Raw genomic sequence first — 26,712 nt, forward strand, 5'->3', positions numbered from 1 at the left:
GGAAACCCTCCTTCCCATTCCTTCAAATAATTTTGAAGTTTTGGATAAAAAAAATAAGCTAAACACGTTCCCTAAACCCAGCACTCCCTCCTTCCTAGAGACAGCTCTTCAGAATCATATCAAAAAATTACCCCATTTTTGTCCCCATTCTGGTAGCCTCACCGAGACATAGTTGGCACTGGCCCCCTCAGAAGCAGTGCCCATGTCACTGGCCAGGGCTCGGATGGCAATTCGGGCCTGTGGGGCCACACTGATGAAGACCCTGCAGGTTCCTGCCTTCCTCCCGTCTGGGCTCAGTGAGGGACTCGTGATTTCACCCTGAGGTCCAAAGAGCTGCCTGTCACATTCTGCAGGCAAAAAACAAGGGTGGACTGGGTGTGGGCCACCTCAGGGAGACTACTCACATCAGGGCTATCCCTGACCGACTCTCCCCTCCCTGCTGCTGGGCCTTTACTCTGACCACTTCTAATAGACTAGCTTCAGGCAGGGCTGGCTCAGCAGAAGTGTTTTGTACAAACTCGACGACTTAAGTCTGATTCCTAGGACCCACATGGCAGGAAAGAACCTCTAACATCCCCCCTGCCCCCACAAACACAGGCACTAACTTTTCCTTTAAGGAAAGGGTGGCTGACGGGTGTGTAAAAGCTTTTGGTTCTTGCCACACACGCCTGATGACCTGAGTTCAATCCCAAGAACCCATGTAAAGATAAAAGGAGAAAATTGACTCCGTGGGGTTGCCCTCTGTCCTCCACACCCACATCATGCCGTGCGCGTGCCCACACACGTACATCGTAATAAGTAAGATAATTCTTAAAGGAACTGAAAGGCTTTGGTGCCCTCTGTGGGGAGAAGGGAACAGGGGATGCTTTGGGCAGGGGTCTTTAAAAGGGGATTCAATAAACTGGGCTACACAGTACTTAAAATGCTAATTGGTAGAGAAGTTAAGTTGGATTACGCTGTCCAGTGCTCTCATCACTGGGAACCTCACTGCACCTAAGGCTCTCTCGAGGCAGACTGTCAGCATGTGAGAACTGAGAAGCAATGAGGAGGAAGCCAGTGGGCTCCAGTGGGACCTTGCCACCAGCACAGCTTATGGCTGGCGGTGGCCGAAGAGAAAGGGTGGTAACACGAAACCTTTGCAGAGGCAACACCCCTGTTTTGTCGCCTTCACGTGAGGCCTGGGCCACGCAAAAGTGTCTGGAATTGGCAAGGTAAGATATCTTCGATCATCTTGCACTTTTACATCAAAACACTGAGGTGATCAAGGGGGCTCTTAGGGGATACTGTCTGGGTTCTGGGTAAAGCGGGAATCCATGAGATGCCCCCTGGAGGAGTATATATAGTCCAGACATCTTCCTTATGGGTGCTAGCATACACATACAAGTCACAGGAAGCAGGCAAGGAGAAGGGGATCACAGGCCTGAGGGGACCTTGGAAGAACTGAGGACCAGGGAATAAGGCAGTGAATGGCCTGAGGGATGGGGCAAGGACAGGGACCGTATCTACATCCTCCCATCTGGTTCATGGCGACAGAGGAACTCTATCCTGACCACGTGGAAGATGTTGCCAGCTCCCAGTTCCCGTTGTGGCCAGCTCTCTCCTGCCCTGCCCGTGGCCCTGTTGAACATGCCCTGTCCACAGCAGTACCCACCCAGTGAGAAGGAAGGAGGGAAGGCCCAGGCGCCTGGCATACCTTTGTAGAAGGTCCCCGGGGCAGGTTGGCTCCGGTACAGCAGCAGCACTCCACCTCCCGGCAGCACACGATGCTGCCTCACCACCACCGTGTTGGCTTTTGTGCTGAAAGTCCTGCCAGACATCTTCCAGCACATCCTCCTCCATGTGAACTTACCCCAGAGCAGCAGCAGCTCCCCTAGAAAGGGCGGGGCAGTGAAGAACCAGAGCCCCTGCTCCACGCTGGCAGCAGCTGCTCAAGGCTGAGCTCTGATGACCACTCTCCCCGTCACTGGCTAACGTGACAAAGTACGGGCCATGTCACCAGGGCTCTCATGCCCCCCAGTTTCCCGTCTTATAAATGGAGATCCCCCACGCTCCAGTCATTAAACAGCTTTTAAAAATGGAGAGTAGGAGCATAGCAGGGGCATCCTGACAGGAACGGGACGCACTGGGGTTGTGCTGCCAGAGCCCACGCCCACTCCTCTGGATGTACCTGCACTGCACTTGAGGGAGCTCTCGAGGATTTGGAGGGTCACCACTTCACCTAGAGGTCTCCCGATGGCCACCACACAGTCTAGCTGTCCTTGACCTCGCATGTCAATGGTTCCTGTGGGCTCCAGGTATTGCCTTCCACAGGCTCCTACCGGAGAGGAAAGGAGTGAGATGACCAGAACAGAGCAGGGCTGGAACCTGGAGCTGGCAGGGGCTGAGAAGGGGGCTATGTGTCACAACAGTAGTCACCATCCAAGGCACTAGGCCACTTCTTTGTGCTTCAGGGAAAGGAAGGCGGTGTGGTGTGTGGGCTTCAGACAGCGTGGACTTGAGCTCCTGACCCTACAACCTTCAGGTTATTTGACGGGGACAGGAGTAAACGTATGATTTCTGAGCTGGAGAGATGGCTCAGTCAGTAAAGTGCTTTGTTGTAAGCATGGGGGACCTGAGTTCAATCCCCAGAACCTACAGTTTAAAGGGCAGGTCTGGATGTTCACACTTGTCGTCCCAGCACTGAGGAGGCAGAGACAGGTGGATCCCTGGGCTCAACCAGCCAGCCTAACCTACTGGCTCCAAGCCAGTGAAAGACCCTGTCTAAAACAAGATAGTCAACGTCTGAGAAATGACACCCAAGGTTGTCCTCTGGCCTACACACGCACACACAAACATGAACATACACATACACACATAAAGAGTGTGGCTTCGCTTTGCCACTGGGAAGGAGACCCTGAGGCCAACAGAGCATGGTCTAGTGCCTGAGGGCTTATGCTGTGAGATCCCCAACAGGAAACAGGAAGAAACCTAACCAGGCTCTTCCAGGGTTTCCTGGAGCCCCAGAGACTGGGAGTCTGGGAAAAGGCTGTGGGCCTGGGCTTGGGGCTGGGACCACTGCAGAGAGGCAGCAGTAACCGCAGCCAGGGTCTGGCTGGGAAGAGTGGCTTCCTTGTGAGGCAGCGAGCTGGAGATCTCCTGCCCTGCACAGGGTCCAGCCCAGCAGCCTCTCACAGTCACTGGCTTGGGCAGGTGCTGGCAGAAGTTGGCTGGCACAGGCACTTGAGCCTGGGGTCCGAGGCAGGTGCCATGCCGGCGCTGGATGCCATCCCCACAGGAGACGGAGCACTGTCAGGAAAGAGTGGAGGAGCATGGTGAGCTTGGCAAAGAGGAGCAAGACAGGGGGACCACAGGACGCTGCGGTGGGACAGGCGCCGCACACTGAGAAGCAGCAGGTGTCTGCTTTACAGGAGAGGAGACTGGAGCTAAAGTGATGCCTGTGTGGGGGCTCACGTGTATACGAGACCCGGGATTCTGGACTCAGAGTCCAGCCATCACTGTCTCAGCCTCTCTGCCCCTCAGAGCCTTAAAGAAGGGACCAGGGTGACCTTCTCTGCCTGTGGCTCATTCGACACTGCATGGAGTGTTTGTCCTGCCCTCCTGCTGTCTCTATCTCCGTCTTATGTCCAGAGTCCTTCTGACCGAGGTGAGGTGAGGTAGGGGAGCAGTTTGTCCTACCTGTCCTGTTTCTGTGCTGTCTACACCTTTGAGTGAGCTCCTCCCAGGGGAACAAAGCCCTACCCACCTTGGTCTCTCTAGTGATTTCTTGGGTGCTTGTCACAAGATGACACTGACCTCTTCGGTATCGGGGTTTCCAGTATCTGTAAACCCCATGCCTCTTGAAGCCCAGCTGTCTGAGTCTCCATGCCTCCTGTGTCCCTGGCTCTAAGGGTACAGGACAGCAGACTCTCCCCTCCTTCCAGGGGTCATAGTGAATAAGGACCCTAGAACCCCCATACACAAAGATCCCTTGCTGCTGCCTTCCTTAGCCTCAACTAGAAGTCCCAGGGCCAGGTCTAGCCTTACCTCTGTCCAGGTGCTGATGTGCCACCGGTATGCACAGTCAGCAATGAGGCAGGGGACACTGGCCGGGGGCCGCACCAGAGCCTTGCAGAAAGTTTCATCCACCTCATTGTCATGGCCTTGGTCAAGCTGCACGCAGGCCACCATTTGTGTGGCAGTGCCAAGGCCACAGCTGGCTGAGCACGGGCCAAGGGGCAGGACTTTCCATCTGCAGGAAGAAAAGACCCCCAAGGACAGTTATTTGGGCTTCTGTGTGTAGGACTATTGAAGGACCCTCAGCTTCTTCAACAATGGTCTGCCTGGTCTCTGGCCATGGGTCTCCACTAACCTCATTGAGCTTCACTATTGCTCTTCATGTCTGTGTCGTCGATTGGCCCAGTGCTACTCTGGAACCCTTGGGAACCAAGGCAGCGGGATAAGCCAGACCAAGACCACTTCAGGTGTGTATGGCCTGTACCTTATACCACTGGCATCTGACCCTGCATAGCTGCATCCTGTGCACTGACAGATGGGCGTGGTTAACTTCTGCCCACTAGGAGCCATATCAAATAGCCCTAATTGTGACCATTAACCTGAAGTTGACTGTGTGCCCTTTGAGGCAGAATCCTGCCTGGCTAAGGGACTAGTTCCCTACAAAGAAGAGAGACTGTGGACAGATCAGCGCAGGTTACAGAGCGACCACACAAACCTCAGTGGTAACCAGAACCCACATGTGCACAACGATTTAGATGGGTGTGGGGGCACATGCCTACTATCCCACAACTTGAGAGGTGAAGGCCTGAGGTTCAGGAATTCAAGGCTATCTTTAGTTACATAGAGATTTGGAGCTAGCCTGGGCTACATAAGGCACTGTCTCAAAAAAAAAAAAAAGAGAAAGAAAGAAAAAACTCTAAACCATTTATAATCATAACATGCAAAAATAAAAAGCACAGGTAGGGAACTTTAGCAAAACCAAAGAAGGCAAGACACATGTGCTGTGGGTCTCAGGTAGAGTCTAAGCTACAAAATTTAAAATCATTACATATATGGAAGGAAAAGTCAAACAACTTGATTTAAAACAAACAAACAAAAAAACACTGACAGGTGGGGCTGGAGAGATGGCTCAGTGGTTAAGAGCACTGACTGCTCTTCCAGAGGTCCTGAGTTCAAATCCCAGCAACCACATGGTGGCTCACAACCATCTGTAATGGGATCTGATGCCCTCTTGTGGCATGCAGGTGTATGTGCAGAGAGAGCACTCATACAAAAAATAAATAAATAAACCTTTTTAACCGCCTGGCAGACTTAGTACCCACACTAAGTTCACCTAAGCTACAGAGGGAAGCTAGTGAGCATCTTGTGAGATCCTGTTTGAAAGGTAAAGAGAAGCTGGGAGCCCCAGGATTAGATAGGTAGGGAGGGAGGGAGGGAGAGAGACAGAGACAGAGACAGACAGACGTGGTGATGCACACCTTTGAGGCAGAGAGAAGTGGATCTCTGTGAGTTCCAGGCCAGCCAGGACCACATACTGAGACCCTGTCTCATAAACATTAAATAGATTTTTTAAACGTGTGTACGATGTCACCGTCTCAGAACCCACAAGTGCACTTCCCATCATCTGGGGCCAATGGCAGATCCGTGACTGCCCATCTCCCAGGCAAGGTACGCACCTAGCAGGACAAGGCTCAGGGCTGCAGTCCTCGAAGGAGCCTGGCCTAGGCGCTGGCCAGCACTTGGAGTGAGGTACAGACACAGGACGTCCGTGGTCCAGCTGCACACAATGAACGGCCAGCGGCACTCGCCCCCCGCCACAGGTCACCGGACACGGTGCCAAGACTCGAGTCTCCCACCTGCAGGGAGAAAGCCAAGGCTTCAAGGGGAGCAACCCTGGGGTCAGATTCCTCCCCTGCACTAAGCCTCCCAACTCACCGAGCAGGACATGGGCGAGCCCTGCAGACCTCCCACCGGCTTGGGGGCTTACTGGCCAAGCCACATAGCTCTTCCTGGACAGGCATCTTGAGGACAGAATCCATGCACAGGAAATACAGCTCCTTCAGACCTGGCAGGAAGAAGCAGGGATGCGCTTCACCAGCTTGGCAAGGACTACAGCATTTGTTCCTTGTCAGCTCTAAAGCCAAGGTCCATCTGCGGCTTACCAGCTGTGTGCACTTGGACAAGTGACTTTACCTCTCTGATCCCGTTTTCCATAAAATGGTATCTACATAGCACAGTCATTTACAGCGATTAATAAAAGGTGCCTGCTGTTGGAAGCCGCTGTTTTATTGAGAAGCATGGCGGGAAATGCTGTAACATTGCATTGACCTCTACACAGGCTCGTGTAAGCAATTCTTAAATTCAGTAGCCACAAACAAAGAAAAATATAAAAGTAACTGTGCGTGTGGACAGGGCTAATTCTGTATCTAAGAGCTCATGCTGCTCTTTCAGTGGACCCATGTTCAGTGCTTACAACAGGCAGCTCAGACCAGCCTGGAGTACAGGCCCAGAGGTCTCGTATCCTTTTTTGCCCTCTGCTGCACATGCACTGCTGTGGAGAAAAAAAGATAACAGAGGATAGCAGAGGATCAAAATACAGTGTAAATGTGTGCATGTGTGTGTGTGTGCATATGTGCATGAATGTGTGTGTGCATGTGTGTATGAATGTGCGTGTGCATGTGTGAATGAACGTGTGTGTATATAAGCATGTGTGTGTATGTGTATAAGCATTGCGTGTGCATATTCATTTTTGTGTGTATGAGCATGTGCGTGTGTGTATGTTCATGTGTTTGTGAAATGAACATGTATGTGTTGAGCATGTGTGTGTGTATAAGCATTGTGTGTGCATATTCATGTGTGAGTGTGTGTATGAGCATGGACGTGCATGCGTGTACATATGTGTGTATGTGTGTGTATGTAAGAATATATATCTTTGCTTAAGGAATGTCTCTTGAAGGCCAAGGGTGTAGCTCAGTTGGTAGAATGCTTGCCCACCATGCAGAAAGCCCTGGATTTGATGCCTAGTACTGCACAGTAACTGTGCATGTGGACAGGGGATAATTCTGTGTCTAAGAGCTCATGCTGCTCTTTCAGTGGACCCATGCTCAGTTCTCAGTGCTCATGCCAGGCAGCTCAGACCAGCCTGGAGTACAGGTCTCGTGTCCTCTTCTGCCCTCCGCTGCATATGCACTCATGTGCAGAATCCTTACATACATATGTACATACATATGTACACATATACATACACACACATAACGAAACATGTAATAAATAACTAAGTGCTATGTGTGGTGTCACAAGTCTACAATCTTAACACTCATGAAATGCAGGGGGAAGATTAGGAATTCCAAGCCATCCCTGGCTACATAGAGACCAGCCTGAAGTACAGGAGATCCTGCTGCATCCATCAAAAAGGTATTATTGGGCTGGAGAGATGGCTCAGTGGTTAAGAGCACTGACTGCTCTTCCAGAGGTCCTGAGTTCAAGTCCCAGCAACCACACGGTGGCTCACAACCATCTGTAATGGGATCTGATGCCCTCTTCTGGTGTATCTGAAGACAGCTACAGTGTACTTATATATAATAAATACGTCTTTTTTTTATTAGTGTTGGTTTCCTCCATCCAGCCCTTAGGAATCTCTTTCTGGTCAGTTCTAAACAGGTGTAGTAAGTAGTCACGGCTGCTTAAAGATGTTGTGTGTCTTCTCATGCCCTTCTCTATTGAAAACTCAGAAAATAGCAAATATTGACAAGGCAGTAGAGAAACTAGGACCTGGCACCCCACTGGTAGGGATGTAAAATTCTGTTCCAAAAGACAGTGCAGAGTCCTGCAAAAGCTGACTGTTGCTTGGCAACATGACTCTGCAATGCCTCATCTTGTGTCCACCAGGACCAAAAGACAGGCTGGGCACACAGGCCCATGTTCAGAGCAGCACTGCTAAAGGACAGTGCTGGCAGCTGTCCACTCATGGTGACCCACACTAGCACAGGCCAGACCTATAGCTGAACAGTCCTTGGGGTCAAGAAGGGATCCCAACACCGTTACAACATGGATGAACCTAACTGACAGAAGCCAGTCACAGAATGACACATTGCACATAGCTGCGGTCATAGGTAGGAGTCACAGTCTTAGAGGAGAAACTAACATGTAGGTGGCCAGGGGCCGGAAGGTGATGAACACTGGTGTTTAATGAAGACAGGGTCTAGATTGGAAGGATGGAATCTTCTGGAGCTAGATGGTGCCCGTGGCTGCACAACCAAGGGAGTCTGACTATTGCCACTGAGTGAAACACTAAAAATGTTTAAGAGTTGGGGCTGGTGAGGTGGCTCAGTGGTTAGGGGTTCTGACTGCTCTTGCAGAGGTCATAGGTTCGGTCCCTGGCATGGCAGCTCACTGCCACCTGTAACTATTTCTGGGGGATCTGATGCCTCTTTTGATCTCTAAGGCTGCACACACATGATGCACGTACATACATACAGCAACATATGCACACATAAAATGCATATTTTTAAATGGTTTAGAGGTGTGTGTGTGTGTGTGTGTGTGTGTGTGTGTGTGTGTGTGTGTGATAAGATAGGGAAGACCAAGAATACAATGTATCTTTAAAATGACTGTTTTCAACTTTGGTAGTTGGTTTGGTCATAGCTCTGTGGGACTGTAAGGGACACAGTCTTAGGTGCCAGGCTTTCTAGGATTCGTCTTTACTTTCCAGTCAGGCATGAAACACGTTTAGATGGCTTATCTGGGTGCCACGCTCACATAGTTTGGCTTTCTGGCAGCCAACCCTTCTTCAGCACAGATCTAGACAGAGTGTGAGTGGATAAGAGAAGTAAGAGAGTTTCACACACGAATGGCCTCCGGTTCTCACCTTTCCCACAAGAAATGGAGCACAGCCCCACCAGAGGAGTCCACACATGTTCAGCCTGAGAGCTTGGCTTGTCACTGCCCACTGGGGATGAAGCCTCCTCTCCCAGAGACATGGTGTCCACCTAAATAGAGCAATGAGCAAGTGAGTCTGACATTCTGGCTTCTGCCTTGCCGCTGCCAGCCTCCCTCCTCCTCTCCCTTTCATGAGGAAAGAGGAATATTCCAAACACACCAGGGTTTCCTCCCTGCTGTTCTCTAGGGAGGTCAGTGGGCTGCCCCTTGGTGAAGCCCTCACCGCACCTCACTTTGGCCTAGGAAGCTTCCTTGTCATCCCAAGTGGTGCCTGCGGGACGGGGCTGGGAGCTAAGGAGCAGGAATGGATTTGCATGCATGCTTGGCCCTGAAGTCCCTAGGCCAGAAGACTTCAGGGTCCTTCAGCCTGTCAGCAACATCAACCTGAAGCCCCTGGGTGCCAGGCGAAAGTTGGAAGAATTACTTCACGGCAGCTGGAGAACTCTTTCCTTGCTGTGCCTGGTGTCACAAGCCTCTGGCCCCTACAACTTTGGGAGGCCTAGGCAGGAGCACTGAAAGTTCAAGGGCTATGGGCTACAGACAGGTCCCACGCGATTTAGTGAGACACTGCCTCAGAATTTAAAATATATAAAGGAAAAGGCCAGGCCTACAGCTCAGCGGGAGAGCGTTTGCCTAGCGTACTGAAGGCCTTAGATTTGGTTCTCAGCACCTCAGTAACTCAGCTGCTCTGACAGGCTCTGTTTTCTCTCAGCCTGGCTCACCCCTTTCAGAAGCACTTTAAGTGCTTCTCTGACAGGGTGTTCTTCAGGCTGCATCCTGAGGAGGATGGAGTCCTCACTCTGGCCTGCAGGAGGATGACAACCTGTGTTTTTCATTCTCATGGCTAATAAATGACTCGGGACTCCTGGCTACCTTCCATCCCCAACTACTCACCGGACCCGAGCCTGGAGAACATGTGGTCCTAATGCAGGGCACAGGTGACATCTCATCCGGGCGGCAGGGGCCTGCAGTCGCTGGCTTCTCTGAGTCACCCACCCTGGGCACACATGTCACATTCCCTGACTCCAGACCGGGTTCGCACGCAGATGACATACAAGGGCTAGGGTCTGACACCTCCCATCTGAAGAAAACACAGGGCTGGCATCAGGGCCTGCTTCTGCCGCCTCATGGGAGGTACAGCCCAACCCCTGAGGGGGGATGGGTAGATATCTAGGATCCTAATATATAGATCCCATTAAGAAATAAAACTCAGGAGCATTCTCTGAAACATTGGTTTATCACAACTCAGTTGTCCTCAACAAGAACTCTGTGTTGGGACAGTGAGACGGCTCAGTGAGCAAAGGCTTCTGCTTCCAACCCTGACAGTCTGATCCCGGGGTGGGAAGGAGAAAACTGACTGTGGTAAACTGTCTTCTGACCATCACTCTTTTATTTTGTATGTATGTGAGCACACTGTCACTGTCTTCAGACACACCAGAGGGGGGCATCAATCCCATTACAGATGGTTGTGAGACACCATGTGGCTGCTGGGAATTGAACTCAGGACCTCTGGAAGAGCAGTCAGCGCTCCTAACCACTGAGCCATCTCTCCAGCCCCTGACCTTCACTCTTGCACCATGGCTTGCTCGCATGCATACACACATACACGCTAAATGAACAAGCAAATGTAATTTCAAGTTTAAAAAAAGATTAAAAAACAACTTCGTGCATGCCAAGCACACACTCCACCTGTGGCCAGGGGATGGGGAGGCAGAGCCTAACTCAGCTGCTTTGCAGAAGCAGAGGTAGAAGACCTCCTCCCCAAACCTGTCAACAACACACTTCACGCCTGTTGCGAGGTGACAGCGTCGGTGTCACGTGCATTCACAGTACCAATTGAGGGGCAGCACGTGGTTCACTGAATGCCATCAATACATGATGGCTGCCTAGAACACGGCGATGTCAAGGGTTCTGAGCAGGGATCATACCTCCACACTTAACAATAAGATGGCAATGTCGACCATGCGTGAGAGAAGAGGAAGGAGCCAGGGCCATCGGTGGGCCACCAATGATCCAGGGCTCTCCCATGGCACAGATAACAAGCCTGAAGCCAGAAAAGGCAGGGGCCCATGCTGATCCAGCCCATTGGTGACGGGCAGACCAAGAAGTGAAGATCTGTTTGGACACGGAGGATATTTAAGTCACAGTCACACGATGGGAGCTTTATGTTCACAGCATCACGCCATCCTCAAGGCCCTCATCTGCACATCACCCAGGTGTTAGAAATTCAGTGATGGAGATGAGCAGCCCAGAGCCTCGAATAGCGACAAGGATGATGTCCAGGCACCACTGTATATCACCAGGATGGAGCTGATGAGAGCCTTCGGCAAGAGAAGGCCCCCAAAGGGTGGGTCTCGGGGCAGGGACAAGCCCTGCCAAGGAGCCCTGCTGCACCCCACCTTGGTCTACTCACCCAGTGGGGCAGGGCTGGGAGTTGCAGTTTTCTACCTCTGCTGCTGGCTGCTGGGCTACTGCTCTGCACGGGGCTGGCGGCAGCGTCTTTAAGAAGCCATCGTGGGCCTCTACACAGCGCAGTGACCGCTCCCGAAGGCCTCCACCACAAGACACGCTGCATGGGCCAAAGTCGTCAGCTACCCAGCTAAGGAAGAAAGGGACAGAACGTTAGGCTTGGGGCCCTGGGCTTTAGCTGGCTCGTGGAGATGTGGTGGAAGGGGAGCAACTCTGACTCACTGACCCCAAAGACACATTTCCTCTGGTCTGGTCCAGGTCCTGGGTTCCCAAGCTACTGTTCCAAGACAAGCCTCAGTCTGGAACCTCCCTTGACATCCTTCTAAACCCATGGCCAGGTATTTTATAGTACTGGCTGGGACCTCCCTAGTCCCACACTCAGCAAGACAACCTTGTCCTAACAGTATTCTGTTCCCAGTTGGCAACAGCCAGTGAAAGCCAGCTGCTGGCCCTCCCATCATCCTCCATGGTGGGGTGGTCACCATCATCTTGCAATGAGAACCCGAGCTCAGAGAGGCCTCAGGACACCCAGATGTGACCCCGCCCCAGACTGTCTCTCTGACTGCGTGTGTCTCGAGCCTCACTCACAGAGTGAGGACACCGACAGGGCCCAGCCCACAGAGTTGAAGCTAAAACTGGAAAACAACACACAAAGATGCTTTTCAGCCTGCCCAGGCCACGAGTCACCGCAGTCCAGGTGACCACCCAGTTTAGTACTTACTATGGAGGGCAGGGGACAGAGACACAAGTCTCCTGCCATGAAGGTGGCTGCGGGCTCCCTTGGCACTGGGCGTTCCTCACCCACTTGTTTTGAGCTTGATCCTGGCAGCTGTAGGTCACCCAGCGCAGCCCTGAAAGGGCAGAGCAAAGACTCGACCACCTCCACATGGGGTCCAGCAGAGTTAGGCACGCCTCACCCTTCCTTACCTGCCCCACAGCTCACTGAGCAGGGTCCACGCTTAGCGGCCCATACCCAGGCTGCATGCTGCTTCCGTTGGAAGTAGGTAAAGGTGATGTCTGGGTGGGTAAGATCCCCATAGTCTTCTCCATATCGTCTGTACACCTATATCCGGACAGGTGAGAGCTCAGGTCCCGAACAAGGGCGCACCCTGGGGTCTCTGTCACAACCATCTGTCCCAAAAGCATTCACGTTCCCAGACTCCAGGGGGCAGACAGGACTCGAGTGTCAGGGAGCTTTGAGAATTGTGGGGCAGAGCCGGTATGGACCAAGGGCGTGGTGGGTTTGGAGTGAGGTATTATGGGAGTGTTGATGAGGCTGGGGACAGACTTCAGCCAAGGATGTCGGGATTAGTGTCAGGGAAGGGAATGGTCCAGCGAAAGGCTCCAGGCTAGGATTTAAGGTGAAGGCGGTGGCCATTTCAGCTTTGGTTAGCAGAGCACACATAGGGATACACACAGATGAGCCACATCTCTGAGGACATTCCTACAGGAAATCTTTCAGGGCCTCATGTGCCTCTGCTCTCAAAAAAGCAAGAGCTGCCCTCCATCCCCAGAAGGGCCTCTCATGCGAGCTGGTACAGGGGCTCTTTGCATGGCCTCTTCCCCGTTTCATTTCAGAGGACTGCCCGTGGCCAGTCCTTCAACTCCCCCATGCTTTTCTGGTTGGAGGTGTTCCCTGAGTCCCGCATTAATTCTACTATCTCTTAGACGCTCAGATCTCCCAGGCCTTCTGCATGCCCTGGACACAGGCACATATTCAGGCTGACTCGCAATACACTAATCCTGTGAGTGACTCTTGTTGCATTTCACCTTACACAGAGCCCCACTTGTAATAGGTCCCCAAGATGTCCGCAGGGACTACTAAGTGAGTGAATGAATTGCACACAAATAAGCAGAGATCCTGAGTCCCCAGGAGAGACCTGCTGACCATTCCCCCAGCCGGGCTGATTGATGACCTGGATCTCAATGTCATCCCGGACAGGTCCCCGGATGTGAATCTCCTCTAAGCGGGGCAGCTGGTCCTCAGTGAGAGCCACTCTGTACTCCACGCGGTCGTCCTCCAGAAGGGAAGGGTACGTGACGTTAGGCGAGATGCTGCTCTTCCCTGACACAATGTAGTGGTCCTGGATCCTCACCGCTTTGAGAACAGGGCCATCAGACTATGGAGTAGTCACCATCCCTCTTCACAGGCCAAGCCTATTTAGTGGGACAGGACCACTCTTCACAGGTCAGACTTAAGGACGACAGCAAGGCAAGGGGCAGGAGGCTCTCTGCCAACAGTGTCTAAAGTGACCTTAACTCTCTCCAAGACTCCAAACCTGTCCCTAAGGAACCCAAAGACCTTCTGGTGTCTCAGTTAGATGGCATCTTCATGAACCAAACCCCTCTTTCTGCATGCACAGATCTGCCGCATACAACCCACCCAGGAGACTTTCCCACAGTGGTGGCTCTGAGCCTCTTTCCAGAACCTGATGAGGGCTGTGACTTCTGCCTTCCACTGAATGTGTTCATGCAAGGCTCCAGGACCAAAATCCCTTCTATGGGATCCTGGATCCTATGGGGTCTAAGGTCAGAGGTTAGCTTCTGAGACAAAAGTCTAATGGGTGAGGATTTTCAAAAGGAGTCCAGTGAAAATTCTGACTTTTAAAAGGCCAGATTCCTGAAATGGTCTTCCTCTGGAATTGTCATGCCCTGGGGCTGGAAAGTACCAGTTCCTGGGGCCTGGGGCTGTCAAGCTCACCGAACCCCCACCCCATGCTCAGTTTCCATATTTGTTTCCAGATAATTTTACCCTACATCCTTCCCTTTCCCTGGGATAAGCTTAGGTGTGAGTATAGCAGCTCTCATGAGGTCTGGGGAGTTGGGGTTCCTCCCACCAGAGTGAAGGCATCTCAAAGACTAAGTGCAGGGAAGGATCCTCCATCATCTCACCCAAGTGTGTGAAGAGAGGCCTGTGGTTGATGATGTGTGCGCTGGTCATGTTGGGAGTAACTATCAGGAACGTGACATACTCTAGGGACAAGCAGAGCAAGAGGGTTGCTTGGGTTTCGTGGTCACCTATGCCCCTCCCGAAGAGGGCAAGCCTAGCTGGACAAACATGAACAGTGTCGCTGGCCAGGTTTTGGTGGTAATGGATCCCCATGATGGGAGAGGTCAAGACCAGACTACAGGGCTACCTGCAAGGACAATGCCCAGGCCAGGAACATAGACCAGACCCAAAGTTCTTAGCTGCAGGCACAGCCAGAGAGGCAGGGCCCAAGTCCTTTGCTGAGCTCGAAAGTCAGTACTGGCAAATGATTTTTTACTTTATATATACAGAGCAAAGCCAAGGGCTGCATCCCTGTTGTCCACTGACTCCTCGTGCTGGGACTCCTGAGTAGGAAGGAAGGGGTGACCTGACAACCACTCAGAGTCTGCCACTTCTCTCTCTTCCCCCTCAGCACAGCTACGGTGAGGGACTTAATGGGGTGCTGTAAGCCTGGTTGCAGGGGCAGCGTTGCTGAAGTTTGAGACGTCAGAGAAGAATGAACTGAAATACACAGGGAGGTACCCAGCGCTGAGCCAGCATGTGGGTGCTATGGCCTGAGTAACCCAGGCTAATGCTTTGGGTGCTGGGTCCCTGCAGACTGCTGAGAACCCCTGGCAGGCCTACCTCTGGCTCTCCCAGCTGTGAAAGAGCCATTTTGGGAAGTGCAGGTGCTATTGTCTCCTCCACACACCTGGCACGCATCCCAAACCTGCTGGGAGTCCATCTTGCCATCACAGCCAAAGGTCTGTGCAAAGAGGGATGTTGGAAAAACCTGTGTTATTGGGGTGCTGGTTACCCTGGTACCACAGCCCTGCTGGCTGTGAGACTCTCAGATTCACAAAGCTATCTGTAGCTTCACTGAAGCTCCTGATATCTGTATAACTCCTAGGGTGCTCCCAGGATAACTTTCCTGTTTGGGTTGTAATATAGGCTGACTCCAAGTTCCATCCTGTTCCTAACAACGAACCCAGCGCAGCTGCACTGAGCTAGCCCCACAGATCATTTCCCCTTTCCTCTCGCTCAGAAGCCCTCTGCTAGACCAGAAAAACCTTGAGTTCGTAAAGACAGAGGGACACCTGGGTTGTCCACACACCTACCCTGCAGCTGCCCAACAAACAGAGGCTCACGGTCCCATCCTCCCGAGGACCATTTGGCACACAACGGGTCCCATCGAGGAAACTGTCCCCACGGCTGACAATGAAGCTTTCTCCAACAGCCCAGCACATGTGTCTGCACAGAGTATCCCCTGGAAGGCAGAATGGCAAGGAAGTCTGCTGTTTGAAGATGAACAAGGAGGCCAGTGACCTAGATAGGGTCACTTTGGGACCTGCTATAGTAACCCTGCCGAACAGGGTCCAAGTGGACTGTCCTACCAGCTTCAGCGAACTATACGGGCCACGTTCTTCCTCCAAGGCCATATTATATTCTGGTCTCATAAATATTCTTATTATTCATGAATTGTATGGGCGTTTCCCCTGAAGGAGCTCCCTAAATCCGTCTAGCAAGCCAAGAGGAAGATGCTTCTAAAATAGAACCTTGCTGCTTATTATCTAAGGAGTCCAGAACAAAACAGACAGCAAAATGTGGCCTGTGGGAGCATGAGTCAAGTCTGGCAGCCAACATTCGAGCGATGCTGGTTAATGCTGATTTTCAACTTGACAGGATCTACAGTCACCACCTAGAAGACCAGCCTCTAAATATGCTGTAAGAAATTATCTAGATTATGTTAGTTTCTGGTCCTACCTTTGAGAGACTATTTTGATTAGAATAATTGAGGGAAGACCCATCCTAAAAGTGGGCAGTATCATTTCATGAACTGGTCCTGGACTACTGAATAAGACAGAGAAAGCAAGATGAATGCAGCCACCCCCTCTGTATATGTCTGTCTGTCTGTCTGCCTGTGTCTCTGTCTCTGTATGTGTGTGTGTGTCTGCCTGTCTGTTTTCTTGTCTGACTGCGTGTCTCTGTCTCTGTATGTGTGTGCATGTCTGACTGTCTGCCTATATCATTGTCTGTCTGTCTGTCTCTCTGACTGACTGTCTCACTGTTTGTCTCTGTCTCTCTCTGTGTATCTGTCTGTCTACTTGTCTGGCTGACTGACTGTCTCACTGTGTGTCTTTGTCTATGTGTCTCTGACTGTCTACCTGTCTCATGTCTGTCTGACTGTCTATCTCACTCTTTGACTCACTGTGTGTCTATCTCTGTGTGTGTCTGTCTGTCTGCCTGTCTCACTATGTGTCTCTGCATCTGTGTGCGTGCGCACGCGTGTGGTGTGTGTGTGTGTGTGTGTGTGTGTGTGTATCTGTCTGTCTGTATTTCTGTTTCCTGGGTTCAGGTGCAATATGACTAGCTCCCTCTGTCTCCTGCTGGTATAACTTCCCTGCCACAGTGGATTGTACCCTGGAACCCTGATTTAGAGTAAATCCTTCCTTCCTGAAGTTGACTTGTTGGGTTATTTTATCTTTCATCTCAACATCAAGACAACAGCTAAGGCACTGGGTAACCTGAAGAGCTCTGCTTGGGAGAGCCTCCAGGGCCTTGCTCTCCCAGGCCGCACAGCTCACCTTGACTATACTGCACAGCAGCATCCCAGTGGTAGAAGGAGGCACTGCCTTGGGAAAGTTGCAGTGGATGTCTGTCTGTCTGGGCACACTGCTCCGACATGAACTCCAGCTGAGTCTTCTCACAAGCCTGGCCAGGGGAGGCAGAAAACAGGTTGTACAGGTGGGGTCCTGGCCAATGGGAGACAGCATGCACCCTGTATGCAGTCAAGAGATGAGTAACTCAGCCCCAGGCTGTGGCTTATCTCTGCTCAGTAGCCTGTAGGTGACCAGATCTGCCTTTCTCTGTGCATGGGGAAATCCAGGATAGTCTCCTAAGGACACAACAGCAGCAGGACGAGAAAAACAGGACACAGGGTGGCACTTGGGGTCTCTGGTTCTCAAGAACCTGAGGAAATGAGGGAGAACTATGTATTTGTTTCCTAGGTACATCCAGGGCAGGAGATGAGGATCTGCAGAGGCACTGCACTGCCTGACTGCACTGGGAAGGAAAAGCTAGGGGTTGAGCTCAGGGCGAGAGATGGCAACCACAGCTCCCTTCTCTCAAGGTCTGAGAGGCCTTGGGCATTTAGCAGAAGAGGGCGAAGAGTAAGGCAAAGTGGGAATCCCACATGTTGAATTCTCTGGTGGCCGGCAGTCATCTGAAGCACAGAATAAGTTGGAATAGAATGGAATAGAACAGAAAAAATCATTCTACCTCATGCCAACTAGGACAAACTCACATGTGTAGGAGAGAACACAGAGACACTGGAATCCCCATACACTGATGGCAAGAATACGAAATGGTAAAATGGCCCCAGCGTAAAGAGAAATAGGCTGTGTGAAGGGATATGCGGTGGTACAGGCCTTTAATGCCAGGACTTGGGATGCACTGGCAAGTGGCTCTCTGTGTGTTCAAGGCCAGCCTGATCTATAGTGAGTCCCAGCTAACTGATGGGAACCCATCTCGAAAAAACAGGGAGGGGCTTAGAGATGATGACTCAGCAGCTAGAAGCCCTTACTGCTCTTGTGGAGAACTCAGGTTCAGTCTCGAGCCAGCACCCATGTCAAGGGACTTACCTGTAACTCCAGGTGATCCCACACCCTTCTATGGCCTTCAAAGGAACCCCCACACACACGAGTGAGTATACACACAGAGAGACATACATACATGAGCACATTTGAAAAACTTAAATGTGGCTTTTTAAAAGGAGTAAAAAAAACGTTAAGCATAGAGTTTCTATTCAACTTTTACTTTTAGGTCTTATCATGGTTTTCCAAAATCCACGATGAGCTTAGTACCAAGAGGTGTGGCCTGGAGAGGTGATAGGTCTCAGGGAGTCCACCTACATAATTAGGACTGGACTTTTATAAAAGGGCTGGAGGTCTCTGAAGCAGGACTTCTGTCCCTTTTGTCCCCCCACCATGTGAGAACCATGCATTCTGGACTTCTGTAGGGTGGGGCAACAGGGATCATCGGGAAGTGGACGCCAAGTTGGCCAGCGCCTTTCTTGGACTTCCAGATTCTAGAATTGTGAAGAATGAGTTTCTGTTGTTGACAAGTTACTCTGCCTGTGTCGTTTTGTCACAGAAGGTCAAGCCAACTAAAGCCAACTCATTTACAGCACCGGACTTGCTGTAGCCAAAATGAACAAATGACGCAAACAATGGAAAAGATGAAAAAAAAACCCAGAAGCGCCGTCCGTGCTGTGGACTGTTGTTTAGCGTCAAATGGAGCGATGGACTGACTCATGGTGAAACGCAGACGACACTCGAGAATGTCATGCTCTAGCAAAGCTGGCTCTGGTAAGATGGCGTTTAAATGCGAGGCTCAGAACAAGCAGACGCAAGGGACGGAAAGCAGATCGGAGCTGCTGAGTGGGAAGGGGGGCCGCTTATTGGTGTAGGGTGTTCCTCTGGGGGAAGGAAGTGTTTGGAACCAGAGAAAGGCAGCGTTTACACAGCACCCCTTGTGTATTCAGTGCCTCTGTGCTGTGCACTTTGAAATGGTTGACTAAACCAGAGGCATTTCACGTCAGTGTCTAAACGAAACGCTTCTCACTGTGCACTCCCGGGACCCCAGTTCTCATCACAGAGATGTCATTTCAAAGGTGAGATACTCTAAGAGGAAAGCATTCACATGGTGTCTTTGCTAACCGCCATGTCCCTCAAAAGGCAGGCATGAGCCCGTGGGTCAGCTGTTTTGCTGGCTAACTTTTATCCACCCTCTGAGCTAGAAGAGCAGCCTACCTGCGTGTTGCACATCTTAGCCTGGAGATCCTCGCCCACACATGCACGTCCCCCGAATGCAGGCCTGGAAATGCCCACAGAACAAAGGACATGAGAAGTGACCACGGCTGCTTCCACAGCGTGGGATGCAACCCCCTTCTCGAAGGGAAACCTTCTGTAGGTACCTGGGGTTGTTGCACCACCGTCTCCTGGTGATCACACCTCCTCCACAGGATCGAGAGCAAGGACTGTGGGGGCCCCAGCTGGACCAGTGTCCATGTACCACAGCCACAGGAGCCAGCTCAGCTAGGGAGCGACAGCGAGCCTTAGAGCACCACTGCAAAGTAGAACACAGCTCTGTCCCCTTTCCCACAGGGACCCCACACACATAGGATGCAGCCAGCAAACCCAGGGACCTAACACACCGAGGAACTCTCCAGGTCGTAGTTTCCTGTCACACATAGAGACTTTCTTGGATTTCCAGACTTTAGAATCATGAGAAATTAATTTCTGTTGTTGACAAATTACTCTGCCTGTGGTGTTTTGTCACAGAAGGTCAAGCCAACTCATTTACAGCACTGGACTTGCTGTAGCCATACACAAGGGACCATAGCTCTCATTAGAATTCCTAACACAGAGACCACCAGTATATAAGGACCACATACAGGGTCTTTCAATAGACATAGAGATCTCCCAAAGCATACAGAGACCTCATACACAGGTACCCTCTACAGAGGGGCACGGGGCACAGAGGGACATGGGGCACAATCACATACCTTATTCTGTTTGGGAGAAATGCTAAAGGGGAGACATCAGGCTGCCAAGTACTCAGTGAAAAGGGAAAATTAACGCTAGGGAGTGGTGCAGGCAGTGAGAGCAAGAGTGATCCGAATGGGGCTGCTTGGAGCTTGCCGTCACTCAACACACTCTTCTCTGTGTATGATAGAGGGCTGGAGGAGGGAGTGGATGAGAAGTGGAACTGGGCCCTGGAGTGGGAGCTCTGTAAGACCCCACTCAGGAGAAGCATGGAGAGTGCAGGCAGAGAACTGGGGTGCTCTTTCCCCAGTCCCATACTCACCCACCCCGTCCGCTCTCCCCTACACACAGACTCCCCACCCCTGACCAGCTTCATCCCTCCCACTGCTCCAACCTTCTCTACACCACATTCTGTCCCGTCCAGGAGAGGAACAAGGAGGCGGCTGCAGCTGCTTTGGTCCAGGGGGTCTGTGTGACAGGACAGAGCCTGGCATACATCCTAAGAGAGATGGAAAGGAGGCCCACTAAGAGGCTGCCTGCTTAGTGTCCCTTCCGGATGAGTCAATGCCCTGCTCAGATGAGTGGCCTGGGAAAGAAAAGAAAAACCACACAGCTGATTGACTTGTCCATTAGGAGAAAGGACGGAACTTGCCAGGGCTGGCATACTTCTAGGGATCGTGAAAATGTCTTAATGATTAAAGTCAGGAGAGAAAAATAAACTGTTAAATAAAAGATACACATTCCAACATAGGTCAATAAACATGATAATTCAGAGATTTATCTTACAAAACTACTAAATGTAACTTTTTAAATACAGCCCAGGCTGGCCTTGAACTCCCTACACAGCCAAGAATGGTCTTGACTTCTGCCTCCTCCCTGCCTCCTTCCCTTGCTTCCACCTCTAGAATTCTGGGATTACATATATGTGCCACCATGCCCAGATTTGGGGCTTTGATTACGCCAGTGAAGCAAACACTTTACCACCTACTAAACTGCATGCCCGGCCTCTAAACATAGTTCTTAATGCTTCTCTGGAAGAAGAAAGGGACTTGTCTGGGCAAAGAGGAAAGGGGGAAGCCTGCTCTGGGAAACTCTGGCCTCTGCATCTACAGGTATTGTGAGCCACATTGCTACTCCGTGTGGAGCCTGGAGGCCTCTGAACTTAGAAGCTGTTTATGCCGAGCCTATGCCCCCGGGTTAAATGCCTTTGTACTGGGAACAACAACATCATCTTTAAAACAAAGCCAAACAAAAAGTATGGGAACTTTAGTTCTTACAAAAGTTCAATACGTCCAAGAGGAGGGTGGGTGGGGTGGGTAAAAATGATGATGATGCAACCCCCAGAACCCAAGAGGAAAGGAAAGTTGTCTTCTCACCTCCACAAGTGTACTGCGGCACTCACACACGTGTGCACAGCTCTTACCTAACAATAAACTAAACTCAGGCGTTAGACAAGATCAGGCACATAACTGACGAACTGTGAGCATCGAACAAGTGAGCCCGGGACTGGTCCTCACCAGTGCCTGACGCCCGGCAGGGGTGGAGATCAGTGCGCTAAGAGGAAGTGAGCTGGGTGGAGTGAGACTGGGTGTTATGGACAGACGGACTCACCAGACCCTCCCTGGAGAAGGTGCAGGCGACAGCCCCGGCACCGAAAGCCACACGGCACTGGTCATCTGCACTGTAGAAGAGGCCAGGCTGTGCCACCAGCTGGTGCCATGTGAGTCCTGACTGCAGCCCGGGCGGGTCCCAGAGGCAGTGCATTTGCCCTGTGCTATGACAGATCAGGCAGAGCTCAAGGCCTGAGTGGACACCGGTGGGGTCAGCATAAAGTAGCAGATGTGGGGCTGGGGCTGCTAGCTGGGTAGAGGCCCAGCAGAGTGTAGAGGGGACCAGGTAGAGGGCCGGAAGGGGGATGGGGGAGAAGGAGAGGTCTGTCTGTCATGGAAGGGTGGAAGGAGGGGGCAGGGGAGGTAGAGAACAAGGGGCAACTGAGGGGTGGGCCCAGACGTGAGATGGGATAGAAGCACGGGGAAGAATGGCAGAGGAGGGATTGGAGGGGGTAGAGGAATGGTGGGGGAACAGAGTGGGGTTGGGGACAGGAAGTAATAGCCAAGAGTGGATGCGATGAAGTCAGCTGGGCAAGGTTAGAGCGACAGTCCACCCTGTCTAGGTGGAGGCTGTACCTGAGCAGGTGCTGCAGCTGCCTTTGGCTGCAGGTGGACCACTCCAGGGCCCCTCCGGCAGGCACTGCGCCGTCAGACGCCATCACATGGCCACGGGCCTCGCAGGTGCTGCCACTGCCTGGAGCACCATCATGGTCCAGCCCAAAGCTGTGGGCAGAAGAAAGTCTGAGAGTAGCCAACTGGGGCTGGGCCAGGGCCTCCTTCGTGTCCCCCCGGACCCGGATGCTGCTAGTAGCTAAGCCAGTCCAGCAGGAGTCCTGAGGCCCTGCCTCAGTTTCCCACCTATGTGAGGAAAGAAGGAGAGCTGGTTGGGCAGGGTGGCTCGCTCTTCATTTTCTAATAAATAGCAAAATCTTAGATGGTAGACCAACTGACCTAATCCATGTCTGGGGGTAGACGTGGGTCCTGGGAGCCAGGTAGAGGCCCAGGGGGTCAACAGGTTACCATTCTGGTGGCTGATGACCTGGATATGATTGGGTTTGGGAAAATCTATTCACATTGCGGCTGCCTTGTGGTTGAAAAGACTGAGAAGATATTGCCGTCTTCCTTTTTGTTCCCAGGGGATAATTTTTTTTCTTTCTTTGAGGCAAGGCCTGAATGTCATCCCCACACTTCATGGAAAACAGCCTTAAGAGCCTAAGAGGTTGAAGGGGGTGGGAGGTGAGACAGAGCAAGAGCTGCTGGGGCCAGATCCTCGGGGAAGTCTGGAGAGCCTGGCTTCCACCTCTGGGAGCCTATACCAGTGCAGAGTTGGAAGGCTACCAGGGGGGAAACTTTAATGCTCTGCGAAACTTTTGCTATTATTATTTGATATTTTATAACAATTTGATATTATTTTCCTAAAAACAATAACTAAAACAACTAAAAATCAAAAGGAAAAGAAATACATCACTCTAGATAAAATGATAATACACAGGAAAAAAGATTTGCCAACAAGAATACACACTACGTGCACAAACAAGGACTCAGAAACACTATAACGATCTGACCTGGGGGATTAAGTTGTTGTATGCCTAAAACAAACAACGAATGCAAAACACAAGAGATCTGTGAGCTGAGAAACATGTGGGATATATTGATATATTAAAAGACAAGAGTTCTGGGTTTGGTCCCCAGCTCCGGAAAAAAAAAAATTAAAAGACAAGAGTTATGTGTGCTGGTGACACACACCTATAATCCTACCCAGCATTTGACAGATAGCTAAGTGACCTGTGAGATGCTGTCTTAAAAACCACAATAAAGGGTTTCTCTGATTCCGGCCCACAGCTCTCTGCTCCCAAATCCCGTGGGAGAGAGAGCTGAACACCAAGAAGTGCAGGCAATCCTGAGACTGCAGGACAGACTGCCACTTCAACCACCTTTGCCCACATCCCTGGCCCAAGAGGAAACTGCATAGTGCCATCTGTGCCCCCTGCACATAGGGACTTAAAAGCAGTAGGGGCAGGACCCTTCCAGTTGCTGCCCTCACAGAGAGCTGAAAGCCAGCCGCCAGGAGCAACTACACCCCTGAGAGCAGAACACTCTGTTCCCATAACTGGCTGAGAGAAAACAGGAAAACAGGTCTACAGGAGTGCTGACACATTGGCCAACAGGAGGGTCAAGTCACGATCAGAAACAGCAAGACAAGCTAACAACACCAGAGACAACCTGATGGTTACAGGCCAGCACAGAAACCCAAGCAACCCAAGACTACTTCTCATCATCAGAGCCCAGTTCTCTGACCAAAGCAAACACTGGATATCCAAACACACCGGAAAAGCAAGAATTAGATTTAAAATCACATTTTATCATGATGATGGAGGACTTTAAGAAGGTCATAAATAACTCCCTTAAGGAAATACAGGACAACACACATAAACAAGTAGAAGCCCTTAAAGAGGAAACACAAAAACCCCTTAAAGAGCTACAGGAAAACAAAACCAAACAGGAGAAAGAAATGAACAAAACCATCCAGGAGTTAAAAATGGAAATAGAAAAGATAAAGAAAGCACAAAAGGAGACAACCCTGGAGATAGAAAACCTAGGGAAGAGAGCAGGAGTCATAGATGTGAGCATCACCAACAGAATACAAGAGAGAGAAGAGAGAATCTCAGGAGCAGAAGATACCATAGAAAACATAGACACAACTGTCAAAGATAATGTGAAACAGAAAAAGCTCCTAGCCCAAAACATACAGAAAATCCAGGACACAATGAGAAGATCAAACCTAAGGATAATAGGTATAGAAAAGAGTGAAGACTCCTAGCTCAAAGGACCAGTAAATATCTTCAACAAAATCATAGAAGAAAACTTCCCTAGCCAAAAGAAAGAGATGCCCATAAACATACAAGAAGGCTACAGAACTCCAAATAGATTGGACCAGAAAAGAAACTTCTCCCGTCACATAATAGTCAAAACACCAAATGCACAAAACAAAGAAATAATATTAAAAGCAGTAGGGGAGGGGTTGATTTAGCTCAGTGGTAGAGTGCTTGCCTAGCAGCCAAGAAGGCCCTGGGTTCGGTCCCCAGCTCCGAAAAAAAAAAAAAAAAAAAAAAAAAAAAAAAAAAGAAAAGCAGTAGGGGAAAAAGGTCAAGTAACAAACATATAAAGGCAGACCTATCAGAATTACACCAGACTTCTCACCAGAGACTATGAAAGCCAGAAGATCCTGGACAGATGTCATACAGACCCTAAAAGAACACAAATGCCAGCCCAGGCTACTATATCCAGCAAAACTATCAATTAATAGGGAGGGAGAAACCAAGATATTCCATGACAAAACCAAATTTACACAGTATCTTTCTACAAATCCAGCCCTACAAAGAATAATAAATGGAAAAGCCCAACATAAGGAGGGAAACTACACCCTAGAAAAAGCAAGAAAGTAATTTCCTTGCAACAAAGCCAAAAGAAGCACACAAACATAATCCCACCTCTAAATATGAAAATAACAGGAAGCAACAATCACTATTCCTTAATATCTCTCAACATCAATGGACTCAATTCCCCAATAAAAAGAAACAGATTAACAGACTGGATATGTAAAGAGGACCCAGCATTTTGCTGCCTACAGGAAACACAACTCAGAGACAAAGACAAAGACTACCTCAGAGTAAAAGGCTGGAAAACAACTTTCCAATCAAATGGTCTGAAGAAGCAAGCTGGAGTAGCCATTCTAATATCGAATAAAATCGACTTTCAACCAAAAGTCACCAAAAAAGATAATGAAGAACACTTTATATTTATCAAAGGAAAAATCCACCAAGATGAACTCTTAATCTTAAATATCTATGCTCCAAATACAAGGGCACCTACATTCATAAAAGAAACCTTACTAAAGCTCAAAGCACACATTGTACCTCACACAATAATAGTAGGAGATTTTAAAACCCCACTCTCATCAATGGACAGATCATGGAATTAGAAAGTAAACAGAGACATAGAGAAACTACCAGAAGTTATGAATCAAATGGATTTAACAGATATTTATAGAACATTCTATCCTAAAACAAAAGGATATACCTTCATCTCTGCACCTCATGGAACCTTCTCCAAAATTGACCATATAATCAGTCACAAAACAGACCCCAACAGATACAGAAAGATAGAAAGAATCCCATGTGTCCTATCAGATCACCACAGACTAAGTATGGTCTTCAATAACAACAAGGGAAGAACACCCACATATACATGGAAGGTGAACTCAATGATAACTTGGTCAAGGAAGAAATAAAGAAAGAAATTAAAGACTTCTTAGAACTTAATGAAAATGAAGGTACAACATACCCAAACTTATGGGACACAATGAAAGTTTTGCTCAGAGGTAAACTCATAGCTCTGAGTGCCTGCAGAAAGAAACAGGAGAAAGCATATATCAGCAGCTTGACAGCACACCTAAAAGCTCTAGAACAAAAAGAAGCAAATACACCCAGGAGGAGTAGAAGGCAGGAAATAATCAAACTCAGGGCTGAAATCAACCAAGTAGAAACAAAAAGGACCATACAAAAAATCAACTGAACCAAAAGTTGGTTCTTTGAGAAAGTCAACAAGATAGATAAACCCTTAGCCAGACTAACCAGAGGGCACAGGGAGTGTGTCCAAATTAACAAAATTGGAATGAAAAGGGAGATATAACAACAGAATCTGAGGAAATTTAAAAAATCATGAGATCCTACGACAAAAGCCTATATTCAACAAAACTTGAAAATCTGGAGGAAATAGACAATTTTCTATACAAATACCAGGTACCGAAGTTAAATCAGGAACAGATAAACCATCTAAACAACCCCATAACTCCTAAAGAAATAGAAGTAGTTATTAAAAGTCTCCCAGCCAAAAAGAACCCAGGACCAGATGGGTTTAGTGCAGAATTCTACCAGACCTTCATAGAAGACCTCATACCAATACTATACAAACTGTTCCACAAAATAGAAACAAATGGAGCACTACCAAATTCCTTCTATGAAGCCACAATTACTCTTATATCTAAATGACACAAAGACCCAACAAAGAAAGAGAACTTCAGACCAATTTCCCTTATGAATATTGACGCAAAAATACTCAATAAAATTCTTGCAAACTGAATCCAAGAACACATCAAAATGATCATCCATCATGATCAAGTAGGCTT

At 49.9% G+C, this 26,712-nt stretch overlaps 1 protein-coding gene across 2 annotated transcripts in view; it reads right to left on the reverse strand.

The window, feature by feature from the left end:
- The window catches only part of Adamts13 (ADAM metallopeptidase with thrombospondin type 1 motif 13), a 36,635-nt gene that overhangs the window by 570 nt on the left and 9,353 nt on the right, over positions 1-26,712 (reverse strand). Inside the window, exons 7-28 of one of the 2 annotated variants that reach the window (XM_032902996.1) lie at positions 22,101-22,247; positions 21,526-21,688; positions 20,309-20,413; positions 19,344-19,495; positions 19,180-19,243; positions 16,954-17,080; positions 15,487-15,635; positions 15,014-15,134; positions 14,293-14,373; positions 13,317-13,498; positions 12,328-12,463; positions 12,122-12,251; positions 11,345-11,530; positions 9,826-9,928; positions 8,861-8,981; positions 5,929-6,058; positions 5,670-5,849; positions 4,024-4,228; positions 2,973-3,285; positions 2,168-2,314; positions 1,694-1,870; positions 163-347 (exon numbers count right to left, since the gene is read on the reverse strand). In XM_032902996.1, the coding sequence (XP_032758887.1) occupies positions 163-347; positions 1,694-1,870; positions 2,168-2,314; positions 2,973-3,285; positions 4,024-4,228; positions 5,670-5,849; positions 5,929-6,058; positions 8,861-8,981; positions 9,826-9,928; positions 11,345-11,530; positions 12,122-12,251; positions 12,328-12,463; positions 13,317-13,498; positions 14,293-14,373; positions 15,014-15,134; positions 15,487-15,635; positions 16,954-17,080; positions 19,180-19,243; positions 19,344-19,495; positions 20,309-20,413; positions 21,526-21,688; positions 22,101-22,247 (3,304 nt within the window). Of the gene's footprint in view, positions 1-162; positions 348-1,693; positions 1,871-2,167; positions 2,315-2,972; positions 3,286-4,023; positions 4,229-5,669; positions 5,850-5,928; positions 6,059-8,860; positions 8,982-9,825; positions 10,013-11,344; positions 11,531-12,121; positions 12,252-12,327; positions 12,464-13,316; positions 13,499-14,292; positions 14,374-15,013; positions 15,135-15,486; positions 15,636-16,953; positions 17,081-19,179; positions 19,244-19,343; positions 19,496-20,308; positions 20,414-21,525; positions 21,689-22,100; positions 22,248-26,712 lie in introns of both variants that reach the window. The other variant, XM_032902995.1, reaches the window with a different exon arrangement.

This window comes from Rattus rattus, chromosome 5, assembly GCF_011064425.1.
Source record: "Rattus rattus isolate New Zealand chromosome 5, Rrattus_CSIRO_v1, whole genome shotgun sequence".
Taxonomy (NCBI): Eukaryota; Metazoa; Chordata; class Mammalia; order Rodentia; family Muridae; genus Rattus; species Rattus rattus.